Source organism: Lissotriton helveticus, chromosome 12 (genome assembly GCF_964261635.1).
Source record: "Lissotriton helveticus chromosome 12, aLisHel1.1, whole genome shotgun sequence".
Classification (NCBI taxonomy): Eukaryota; Metazoa; Chordata; class Amphibia; order Caudata; family Salamandridae; genus Lissotriton; species Lissotriton helveticus.
In genome coordinates, this window is record NC_136073.1 from 360,465,505 (window position 1) to 360,478,559 (window position 13,055).

The following is a 13,055-nucleotide window of genomic DNA, read 5'->3' on the forward strand; positions in this document are numbered from 1 at the left end:
AGGAGTCCTATTCATCCCTCTTCAGCTGGCCGACAAAAATGTTTATAGGCAGACCTCATTCTAATGTCTTCTCGGTTCCAAGCAGAAATCTTATGGGCGAGTGGTGTGTAGCAGTGCATAAGTAATAGCAACCAGCAATCATCAGTAGAATTTCCTAAGCAAATAATTTCAAAATTCCTGCACGTTTCCTCCTCTACACTGGGGCTCCATGAGCCCATTCATGGTCCCTAGAGCTGTCATAGCGTCAAATAATCCCACAAAGCTTTGTTTTCTTTCTTTGCAAGAAGAAAGTACAGAGCCCTAGCTGTCTTTCTCTCTCCCACCTGACGACTCCCTATGGCAATCTCTCTTGACCCTCGGGTATGAGCAGCATCCACTCTTCTAGGGCCACTTGCCTTCCATCGCCACTTGACAGTCTGTCAGAGCCCGGAGCATCAAGGATGCCAGTGTTATGGCTTCTTTTTGTCCCGTAATTGCTGAGAAAATACCTCTGCAAGCTGTATATTTACCGGTGTCAACTTCCTTTGGCAGGGGGTGCCAGACAGAAGGCTCTGGCATGCTGCAGGCCTTTGTGCGGGCAGGGCTTTGATCAGTGGCAAGCTTCCACTGACAGAATACTCAAAAAGGTGTAGCTAGAGAGCACTAAGTATTTTGTTTAGGGAATGCTTTCTTCATTGGTTTTGAAGCATCTCTAAAGAGGAGGGATGAGGTGTGAAGGAAACTAATTACTGGTAAACTGCATAGTCAGGAGATTAGTGTAACTAGCTACACAGGTTTTCCTTAGCACAGAAAAATATCAACCATAAAGTAGTCATTCTTACAACATATCAAATACTAATTCTTGTTAACGTGATTTTTTATTTTCACTAGGTAGTTGTATTACGTGAGAATGGCACTGTATGATTTTCGAATGCAAAGTTAGAAATAAATACAAACTAATCAATATGTAAGCTGATACAATCTAATTGATAACATTGCACTTGTGCTCATGATGTTTTGTATGCTACAAGTCACATGCTTAATCGCTGTGCAGTCGAACCTAGATTTTGCAACACCGACGGCTGACTTGCAGTATGCAGTATGCAAGTTCAGTTTACTAATTCAGTTCCAATAAATAGTTCAAGTTCCATTTAAGCACTGAGGTCTGGCCTGCAGGTTTACATGGCTGCTTCTCAGCTCATTTGATAGGTTGAGCCTCAGACACAAGTGGCAAAAACGTTGCCATATGTGCATATTAGGTATTTTTTAGTAGCCTGCACAGTTACTACACACAAACACCTGAGTTATAAAAAGGGTCTTTATGCCAGTTAAATTGCGTTTTAGGAAAAGTACATGAATCAGGGGCTGTGTGATAGCTTCTCTCTGCTCAGAGGCCATAAACACCTAAGTCCAAGTTCATAAAAAGAATACAATTCTGGGAAAACGTGGCAACCAGATAGATTTCCTTTAGCACATTACCAACAAAGATAACCGTTTAGTTACTGACCTCTGTTACATTTGCAATAAGAGTGAAACCTGGGTGGCTAAGTGAGTTGTGGGCCTGCAGCAGAGATGTGTGCAGCCCCCAGTCACATATTTGTGAACCAGTAGGACAGTTGTTTTTTGACATTTTTATGATGGACAAAAACATGTCACTTTTGTCTATACTTTTAAAGATGCTTATTTGAATTTTTATAATGCTTGTCCAACTGCATATTTTTACTATTTCACAGCACTGAAAAAGACAGGTGATTGCCAGTGGTTAGACTTATTGCAAATATTCCTCCATTCACCATTGTGTGTTTGATGTAGCTACCTAAGTAGCAAGGGTATGACCAGACATGGGCCCCGTGCTCACTGTGCCACTGGACCTAAATTGCACCAACTGGTGACCCCCAATCACGGCGAGACGTGGTCTTGGGTTGCTTGTATTCAGGTTTCAAGAGGACCTGACCTGGCAGTTCGGACTGGATTGTTCCTACTGGAGCAGGATCGAGACTGCTTTGCATATGGCTGGGCCCAAACTGAGATGGCATGGTGGGCAAAAGAATAATGGGGTAGAATGCTATCCCCAGTGATTTTCAGTGGTTAGACTTATTGCAGGCATTCCTCCCAAAACATTTTGTATGCAAGAATGGCATCAGAGAGCAGATTGTCTAGGTAGGTTCTGGTTGAATCCCCTTGTGAAGACAGATACTTCTTCCCAGCATTGAAACCAACCAATGCTAAAGTTCTTTTGCCATCAAACTGTGCTTCCCTTCCGTTAGATAGCTTTACCTAGCCGGTGTCCTTGGGCTAATATCAGGGCAGAAAGGAGACTATCTTTCACGATCACCACCTGGCTTTTTTTTATTGCGGCTCTCAGCAGTTTATGTCTCCATTCCATCACTGATTGGGAACCCTCTCTCAACCGATAAGGTCAACATCTTGCACGCTGATGATCAGCAGTGAACTGTAGTCAGGCAACCTCCTTTCTACACCTTCTCTGGCGACTAACTGCGAGAGCCTCTATTTTAAAGTTGTCGGTTTGATGACATGACAACTAAAATTGCAGAAGCCTCAAAGTCTTCACTCATAGGTTTGGATGATTGCAACCAAACAACATTACCATCTCCCCCCCTTGGCATGAGTGAATCAAGAGATAGAGGATTATGCAGTTTCCTGGCGAAATGACAGGACCGCTCTGCGTAGTGTATGTCAGCATAGGGCTGGACAACTGACAAGCTATACAAGAGGCCTTGCAGTGTCCAGAGATGGCACATTCCGTATGTAATTACCCCACTTCATCTATTTAGAGGCTGGTTTATAGTAGAACAGAGTTAGACCTGAGAATACAGCCATTCAAAGGTAATTACTCTGCCACTGTGTTGTGCTACAAGTTTGTGTTCCTAGTTACCAGATTATGTAACTACATAAATCATTTTGTACACGTCTATTATTTTTTGGGACAGTGTTACAATATATATGCATTTTAAAATAATCACTGTTCTCCAATCTCTTTGTGCTGCTGCACATGCCACTCTTCCTTAGACTCTTAATAGTGAATCTTTTTGTTGAGCGTAAAATCGATTGACACTGCTACTGTAGCTCTGAGAGACCTCAGGTAAGTTTTTCTGCAGACACTGAAGCTACTGGCCCCACTTTACCCTCTAGCTTATCTAAACTTTGCATATTTCAATGTTTCTATATCGCTCGATCGGTGTTCAGGCACTAAACTAGCATAATTCGTCTTGCTCTGGGCTAATTTATTGTGATTTATGATTTTTGTGATCCTAGCTCCAGTTTTGGACTTATATCTCTCCATATACACTCACACCTAGACAATCTGAGGCTTTCCAAACAATGCAACACAAGCAATAACTAGGAAAGACACACTGTTGTTTTAAGAGGAACATATGGGTAGCATTAGAAACATGAAGTGGATAGTGAATCAGACATAAATCCCTCATACATTTTGGATCATTTAGGAAAGACACACTTGTTTTACAAAACCAGGCCAGCAGCTTAGGTTAACTCAGATGATCACGAAATTAATTGCCACTGACCTTCCCTTCTTTCACACCAGATGCTGCCTTTGACTGCGTCAGCCATGCAAAACTCTGGTCAGTCCTGGCAAAAATGGGAATCGACGAGGCCCTTGTGACCTTTCTTAGAGAGCTCTACTCCAACGCTTCTGCGAGAGTTCGATATGGAGTTCGGGGCGAACTGACAGATTCCTTTTCAGTAGAGCGCGGAGTCAGGCAAGGATGCGTCCTGGCCCCCTTTCTTTTCTCCCTCTATACCAACGGCCTTGAGGTAGAAATGTTACGGGGGGGGCCAGGACCTGACCCGTGTCAAAGATCGACTGGTGCCTGCGCTCTTATATGCAGACGACGCGGTAATCATAGCACGTACACCTCGCGAGCTACAAAAATCATTGAATACCTATGCAAAATTTATAAGTGACTTAGATCTCCTCATAAACATTAAGAAAACTTTTGTTATGACAGCAGGACGCGCTAAGAAAAATGAAAAATCCATTTTCTTAAACAACGTAAAACTAGAAACTACTTCCCAATATCCCTATCTGGGAATTATGATAGATAGGAAGATCAACTGGAGAGCGGCCATAGAAGCGCGTAAACACCAACTCCTGCGCTCTATCGCCGCCCTCATGAAATTTACCCAGAAACTAGGGAAGAAACCTCCGGTTGAACTTCTCCAAATCTACAGAGCCAAGTGCCACTCAATTGCACTTTATGGGGCGGGCTTATGGGGCCACAAACATACTAAACCCCTGCAGGTTGCAGAGAACACCTTCATAAGATTCTTACTGTCAGTACCCAAAAGAGTATCTACTTTTGCCTCTCACACAGAACTGGGACTACCACATATTGAGGACCTGGCCAAAATTGAACCTGTACTCCTATGGCGTAGAATATGGGTCTCAACAAAGAATTCTTTAACCAAAGCTATTGTTGCGGACTTATGAAACTTGACCACGCAGAAAATATAGATTGGCTAACTTATGTTAAAAATCTCCTCATTGATCTAGGAATGGCCGACTTTTACTATAATCCTGAAACTATAGCCGGAATTCCCAAGAAAGAGCTCAAGGCAAAGGCGCTGAGCCACTTTGAAGAACTACGTATTACCGAGGAGATCAAAAAACCATCGGTACAGCATTCCTTGGCAGTTATGACGACCATTGAAATGGAACCATACTTAACCTATGTTGTCTCGCAGTTCGAACGATTCTTACTAACGAGATTCAGACTGAACATTTTTCACAGGATAGTAGCATTCCCAATTAGAAACAGTTGGGAAGAGAGTTTAATCCCCTGTCCTTGTGATGGAATATCTGAACAATCAACAATGCATACGGTTTTGTTTTGTAAATATTATTCTGTCCATCAAAGACTTTTTTTAACCCCATTGTTGAAAATTTTTGGACTTCGTAAATGTCGTCCTGCAATGTTGAGGTTACAATTTTTAAGCTCAGAATATACCTGTAAAGTCATCAGCACCTTCCTAAAATGTATTTTTAAGTCAAGGGTCAATTTCCAGAACTACAATAGCTAAATTGTCTTACTTAAGCAATCTTATGATAAATTGTAATGATTAGAAAATACTTTCCTTTTAAAATGCTTGTAAATGAAATGTAAAAATGTTTTTTTGGTAATTCATGGAAAATGAATCCCGAATAAAGATTTTACTACCACACCAGATGCATTACCATGGCAGAATTAAGAAGAAAAGAACAGGATTGTGTTTGGTCTTATACCACATCTAACAGTTCCTTGAACCTAACCTCTGATTTACGGTCAAGTCAAGTAGAGCTCAGCCTGCAGTGCACAGGTGGATTGACAGCAGGGCCTGGCATATCACGAGGCATTATGCCCAACCCATTGCAGACCCCCAATCCCTGATGTGCGCATCATAACACCTCCCTTTTAGCCAGGCCATGTGCCCAACCTATCACAGGTGGTTAAGGCCCGCTGTGCGCTGTAAAACGCCACGCAAGTAAGGGGATGGATGGACAGATACAGCTGTATTGCACAGATGTGTTTTTTTTCAGGGTACCAACACATTTTGGGCCCTCTGTGCGTGAACAGTTAATTCCTAGAGCCTGTTAAACATCAAAATCCTCACCACAACAAATAAAAACAAACATTAATTAAGATTAATAATACTAACCTTAAGGTCTAAGTGGAGAATATACTGTTGATGCAAGTAATACACCCCTTCACAAATTTGTTTGGCAAACAGAATCGCATCCAGCTCAGTTAGATTGTAGTTTTCATCAGCGATTCGGTCAAATAATTCACCACCATCAACACTTAGGAAAAGAAGAAGACAAAATGTTAGCTTTCAGGTGAGTTCAAGCAAGGAATATTGAGCTATTATGTGTTTGGCTGCAGATAAATTGCTTGTTTATTTATTAACAGTTTTCTACATAATTTAGTAGACCCACACGGTTCACAAAGAGGTGTACAAAAGGACAAATTATCAGTTATAGGTTGCAGGAAAAATATCTGGACCAAATTAAAGAAAAATAAGGAGAAAATAATATCATAAAATGAAACAAATTACATATATGCCGTTTGTGATACATATTTAATATACATACATGAGCAGGGTGGCATGCTTCAAGTGATCAAAAAACAAAAGTGAAAAATACTAAGGAATATATCATTCTTAAATATAGAATGTAGACAATCCACAGAGCAGAGAATTTGGTGCACAAACAAATGCACTCAGGGTGTGCAGTGAATCTACAGATATTGCCATTCTTTTTTAAATGTATCCTAAAAAGGCATTATCCTAATGTCCATATGGAATGCGTTCCAAACCCACGGTGCACTTCCACTGGAAAGCATTGCTTTAGTTTCTTTGTCCTTTTGGTTTCTGGATTTCAAGAAAGAGGGTATCAGCACTCGAACATTTTTTTTCCGAACCAACTAAGATGGCTTGTGTCTTGGCTCGATTGGTCAGAGAACCAGAGTGACGTACCGTTGTACAATCTGGGTCTGTTTAATGTTTATGATTTTATCTGATGGTTTAGTATTTCTATTTTTCAATTTCGTGCCTTCAGGGTATCATTGGATGGTATTTTTTGCACTATTTGGTAATACATCGAATCAAAAACAAACAATTTGGGATGAACCCATTGATGTTTATAGCGCCAAGACACCCCAGGGTATTCGCTCGCTTAATAAGTCTTAATAACATAACATGAGAAACATCTAGGAAAAACGCCAGACTCACATTGACATACTCTGTTCAGAAAATCTGTCATAAAACGCCAGAGGTCATTCAACATATTCGGTCTACAGACATGTGGTTTCTACTTATTTTTCTATTGAATCATATGTTTCTCACTTTTGTGGAGTAAAAACTTGTATAACATTTGAGTACTTGCCTTTCTAAAGCCTCTTTGGCTTTAGCTGGAACAGAGGCCAATGGCCAGTTGGCTAACTAATTACACTCCCCGGATCTCTACTTGGCCTAGTGTTTCAATCCTGTGGGTATACTCAGCCTTTCATCCTGCTCAGTTCAAGAAAAGAATTGCCATAGGGTTGAGTAACAAAAAACACCTTTTTATTAGAGCTATTATGCACATAGCCCTGCACATTTGATTTATAAATGTTTTTAGTGTTTAGCTGGTCCTTGCACAACATTGTTGCGCAATATAGCTCCATAGTAGCTGAGTACCAAATTAAAAATCGACTGTATTTACTAAAAGTTCTGCTAACTTGCACAGTGTGGATATGAGCAACGCCAAAGACAGGTGTAGCGTCGCGCTACTAAAACCACACAGACACAGTGTGTTAATTAAGGAGCTTTATTATCAACCTCTTACTTCGACCCCGTCCCTACTCTAACTGCCCTTTCCTGTCCTGTCCCCTCCTCTTCCCCTCTGCCCATCTAACTCCGCCCACCCCAGCTACTGGACTGCTAACTTCGTTACATCTCCCCCTTTCTTAATAAAGCAACAAATGAAGAAAATAGAGATTAGTCCATCTCTGCAATCAGTCTCTTGGGAGGCCGCACGTGACGGCGGGGCCTCGCCGGTGTGGACACAACAACTTCAGATGAGGATTCTTCTACAGGTGAAGGTCCAGTGTCGGGTACGACAGTCTCAGGGCTGTTCCTGCTTTCAAGTGTGGGGACCACAGGTGCAGTTTCATGGGTTTCAGGAGAGCACTTCTTGAAATGAGAAGCGTTGCGGGTGACTCTTCGTGTCTCTGATTCTGCTGTCACCATGGTGCCCTTTTGTTGGGTAATTGTTAGTGGCTCATCTTTGAAGCGACAATCAGTCTTCTGGCGTTGTTCCTGCTTGACAACAACTCTGTCACCTTCTTTCAGGGAGGGGGACCGGGCCCTTCGCTTGCGGTCCGCATACTCCTTCATCTTGTCCTTGTGGTGTCGATCCGATATGGCCATGTCTCGGTGTTGTTGATCCGACAGTGGTTTTCTCAAGGCTCCGTCCCATGTGGGGATCCGATTTCTCATTGTCCTCCCAAGCATGAGAGTCGCAGGGCATTGGCCCGTTGTGGAGTGGGGGGTGGTCCGGTAGGCACTAAGGACCTCGTTCAAGGCTGACTGAAGATCCTTCCTTTCAGCTGTGGCTTGTTGGAATGTTCTCTTGATGGTGGACATGAATCTTTCCACAGTGCCGTTGGCCTGAGGCCAGAGTGGCGTGACTTTGCGGTGTTGAAAGTCCATGTGTTTCGCGAAGTCGCTGAACTCATGACCGTTGAATGGGGGCCCGTTGTCTGTCTTGATGACCCTGGGGACGCCCCAAGTCGCGAAGACTTCTTCCAGTACCTTGAGGGTGCAGGTGGCATTGGTTGATGATATGAACTGGGCCACTGGGAATCGGGAGTATTCATCCAGGATGACAATGACATACTTCCCGGATTGCAGGGGGCCATAAAAGTCCATGGCAACTTCTTGCCATACCCCATCGGGCAATGGGGTCATCTGTAGGGGTGCAGGTGGATTGCTGTGGCTGGTCAGTTGACACGGGCGACAGTCTTTCAAAGTGTCTTCGACCATCTGGTCGAGGGCTGGGAACCAGACACGTTCTCTCAGTGCTCTTTTGGTGGAAACGACCCCTCGATGGCCTTCGTGAGCCAAGTCGATTACTCCTTGTCTCAGTGTCGCTGGTATGACTAGTCTGTGATCTCTGAGAAGGAGGTCGTCATCAGTCACAGAGAGTTCGTCGGAGACGTGCCGGAAGGCTTGGAGTTCTTTCTTGGCGGCAGGGCTTTCCTCTTCCTCCTGCGGGTGGTATCTCCACCTGTTTGTTCGAGTGCGTCTTATTACGGTTTGTAGGAGGCTGTCTTGGTTGGTCGCTTCCCGAATGGCGTGAATGGGGATGGCTGATGGACGAGCATGAGTGGTCACAAAGTGGATGTATTCCTCCGCAATGGAGGGCACAGTCTCTGATGAGTCTCGGGGGTGGCGAGACATATAGTCAGCAGGATTCTCATCCTTCCCCGGTTTGTGAATGATCGAGAACGTGTATTCTTGCAGCCGCAAGCCCCACCTCTCGATCCTGGGAGGCATCTTGCACTTGGGATTTCCATAGATCGTGACAAGTGCCTGATGGTCGGTTATGAGTGTGAAGTGTTTCCCGTAAATAAAGATGTGGAAGTGTTCGCATGCCCACACGACAGCCAGGCTCTCCTTCTCCGGTTGGGAATATCGCTTCTCAGGGTCCGTCAAGCTCCGACTGGCATAAGCGATGATCCTCCTCTGATCCGACTCATGGTCGTACTGTGCCAGGATGGCCCCTAAGCCCACGGGGCTTGCGTCCACGGTGATTTCCGTTTTCCTTCTGGGATTGAAATAGGAGAGGCATTTGGCTGATTCCACAGCGTGTTTGATGTCTTTGAAGGCACGCTCACACTCCGGGGTCCATACAAAGTGCGCGCCAGCTTTCGTGAGGAGCCTCAGAGGGTGACTTACGGTGGCGTAGTCACGAATGTAGCGGGCGCAGTAGCTTGCCATCCCGAGAAAGGAACGCAAGTCATTGACATCAGCCGGGCTCTTGGTGTTGTTGAGCGTGGCGATTTTGTCCGGGTCCGGTTTCATGCCACTCGCCGAGAAGATGTGTCCGAAAAATTTCAGGGTCGACTGGTGAAATTCGCATTTGTCCTTGTTGAGGGTCAACCCAGCTTCCATCAGAGCGAGGGAGACACGATCAAGAGCGGTGTCATGCTCTTGCGTGTCCGAACCGTAGACCAGGATATCATCGCTGTAATTAAGAGCGTTAGGTATGTGGTGGATGACAAGACGTATGGCCTCCTGGAAGATCTCGGCGGCCGATGAGACGCCAAAACTGAGGCGTTTGTAGCGGAAAAGACCAAGATGGGTGGCAAATGTCGTGATGGGGCGGGAGCTGTCGTCAAGCTCGAGCTGATGGTAGCCCTTGTTCAGGTCTAGTTTGGAGAACACGGTTGCCCCGTTGAGGGCCGTGATCATGTCGCTCAGGAGAGGACCTGGGTGTCGCTCCCTCTCAATTGCTTGGTTCGGCAGACGGATGTCCACACAGAGACGGACTTTGTTTTGGGAGCCTTTCTTGGGGACAATAACCACCGGGGACACCCATGGAGTGGGGCCCGCAGTGCGCTCAATAATGTCTGCGTCCAAAAGTTCCTGCAGTTCATGTTCAACTGCGGACTGCAGGTGGAACGGCACTCTTCTAGGGTGTTGGGCCACTGGTTTGATGAGCTTGTTAACATGCAGGTGGATCTGACGGCCTTTCAGCTTCCCCAGACCTCGGAAGAGGGAAGGGAACTTTCCGGCGCAGTCCGAGATGTCATGGACATTGAAGAGGATGTGCACCAGCTGAAGACGTTCCGCCGTGGGGAGGCTCAGCAGACAGTCAGCCTCAGGACCTTTGATCACGTGGATAACCGCTGGGATGGAGAGCTTGCCATGCGTTAGTGTGGTGTCAAACTTGCCCAGGCATTGGAGAGGTTTCTTCGCCATCCAGGTGAAGACGCGGACAGGTGCAAAATGCAAGCGTGGTTTGGGGTCCATGCGGTCGTGTTCAGCAACAGAAATGTAGTTAAGCGATGCTCCGCTGTCCATCATGAACTTGGCGGCATGGTTGCCCACTTTGATGTTGAGGCGTGGATAATGTTTGAACTGATCGTGGTCAGCAAAGTTGACATATTCGGTGGTGTAAGATGAATGCCTGGATGAGGATGATCTTGAGTCTCTTGAAGGGGAACGACGGTCCCATCGGGAGCGCCGAGAGTCATGACTAGAGTGTGAGGACGTGGGAGATCCAGGAGGCTCTTCCTGAACTGCTCTGATGTGATGACGTTTGGCCTCCGATCGGGAGGGCCGCTGCGATCCTTCCTGTCTGCCGCCATCGTTGCGCTTCTCTTTGTGGTAATCCCCACACATGGCCTCAAAGTGGTTGGACCGTCCACATTTCCGGCACCGTTGGCCCATGGCAGGGCAGGAGTCAATGTGAGGATAGTCGTACCCGCACCTGAAACATCGCCTCGTGCGTTCAGGTCGGCGATCTCTCCTATCGGATTCCTTTCGTCTGTAGTCCGGACGTCGCCTGGGTGAGTACTTGGAGCGCCTTGATCTGTCTCGCGGGTGACGTCTTCCACTGTCGCGCCGATCCTGACGTCCCTGCCGTCTCTCAGTGATGCGGTTGGCGTGCTCACGGCTGGTACTGGGCCCTGTTTCAATTTCCGCCGCATTCTCTTCGGCCTGGTCATACAGTCGGGAGTTTTCTTCGATTTCTGCAAGTTCTTGTGGTTTTCTCAGCAGGCGCCGTCTCAGTGACTCCGAGTGACACCCCGTGATTATCTGAGATTTGATGGCTGCGTCCGGCGAGAAGTTGGTAAAGTCACAATGTTGGGACTGCCTCCGCAGCCGATGTATGAAGGAGCTCAGTGGTTCTTCCTTACCCTGGCGCTGCTGGTGAAACTTGTGTCTCTCATAGTCGACGTTTCTCTTATGCAGAAAACGGTTATTTAGAATAGTTCTTACTTTATCATAGGTGTCACCATCTGTGGCTGGGATCTCTCGGACGATCTTGCTTATTTCACGCCCCCCTAGATTGCGAAGGGCTATGATCTTGTCTTTGTCTGGTTCAATTTTGGACCCTTCAATATAGTCCTCAAAGTCCTCTAGCCATTCTTGCCATTTTAGTCCCATGCTGCTTCCTGTTGTGACTGACAATGGCTCTGGGGCTCGCAGGTGGGTGCCTCCCTTGACGTCCTTCTGGGCGGGAGGGTTAGACATCGTGACAATGGATTTCGGCGTCCACGTCCGCTTCTTGCGTCAGCGGCTGGTGTGCGTTTCTCAGGTTCGCACTCTTGTTGCTGTCAATGCTTGTTTGTCTCTTGTGGCTGTCAGTGCTTGTTTGTGTTCCAAGGCTTGTTCCTTTGTCAGGGCTTGTTTGGTGTTCTATGGCCAATGCTTGTTTTCTATTGAATGCCTGACTTCAAGATGGCCGCCTGTATTCTGCACAGGGAGGATGTCCTTGAGGGTGCCTGACTCAAAGATGGCCGCCCCCAGTCACCCACGAGGTCTGGGCTCCTCTGCACTCTCAGCCACACTCGGTCACTCTTGGCACTCACCGAGGGTTCTTCCTCTCAGCAGCCAGGCTTTGGGCAGTTCCTCTTCACTTTCTGGCCACTGTCCGCCGTGTAGGTAGGCCAATGCGACTTCCCGCGTCTTGCTTGCCGCAGCGTGCTGTTCCTCACGCATCGGGGGTGAGACCCGGTGTCGGCGGCATCAGCGCTTCGTCTAGGCGCTTCCGCGAGTTCCCTCACCTCTCGCTGCACTCCTCGCTCGTGCAGGACACTTCAGGAGGGCTGGGGTAGGCTCCCAGATCCCTCTTTCTTCGGTCTTCGCTTTGGGGCACACTCCTCAGATTCTTGGCGCGAGCGACGCGCCGGACATCAGAGGGGCAGCGTCTCGTCTCCCGCTGCTCTAGCGCGTCCACACACGATCTCCTGGTCGTGGACAGGTTCTCTACCGCTGGTCTCAGTCTGGAAACGGCGGCAATTACGGGGCACCGGCGCCGCAGGTAGCGGTCACGTTCAGCCGGGGTTCTGGACGGGTCAGCTTCTCTTCTCGCTCCCCGATGTCACTGGTGGATCACCTGATCCCACCCTCGTCGCCAGCTGTAGCGTCGCGCTACTAAAACCACACAGACACAGTGTGTTAATTAAGGAGCTTTATTATCAACCTCTTACTCCGACCCCGTCCCTACTCTAACTGCCCTTTCCTGTCCTGTCCCCTCCTCTTCCCCTCTGCCCATCTAACTCCGCCCACCCCAGCTACTGGACTGCTAACTTCGTTACAACAGGCACTCCTTCTGTACTTGATTATGGAACTTCAGGAGAATTTCTGACTACGTGAATGGCTGTAATTGTCTAAAGGGGAACTTCAGCCATTTTTAAACATGAAGAAAACCCTTTTTCTGGCCCCCTCTTCTTTGTACTGTTTTGCACAATGAGGTTTCAAAAGCCCTGAAAATAATTCATTATCTCTTGCTACACGTTTTGGCCAGACCCTCAATTCATACTATTAATGAATAAATATGAAAACCA

At 46.7% G+C, this 13,055-nt stretch overlaps 1 protein-coding gene across 3 annotated transcripts in view; it reads right to left on the reverse strand.

Moving 5' to 3' along the window:
- Nucleotides 1–13,055, reverse strand: part of MYLK3 (myosin light chain kinase 3) — a 557,372-nt gene that overhangs the window by 155,948 nt on the left and 388,369 nt on the right. For all 3 annotated transcript variants that reach the window (XM_078668257.1, XM_078668255.1, XM_078668254.1), the window contains exon 8: nucleotides 5,656–5,797. In XM_078668257.1, the coding sequence (XP_078524383.1) occupies nucleotides 5,656–5,797 (142 nt within the window). The remainder of the gene's footprint in view (nucleotides 1–5,655; nucleotides 5,798–13,055) is intronic.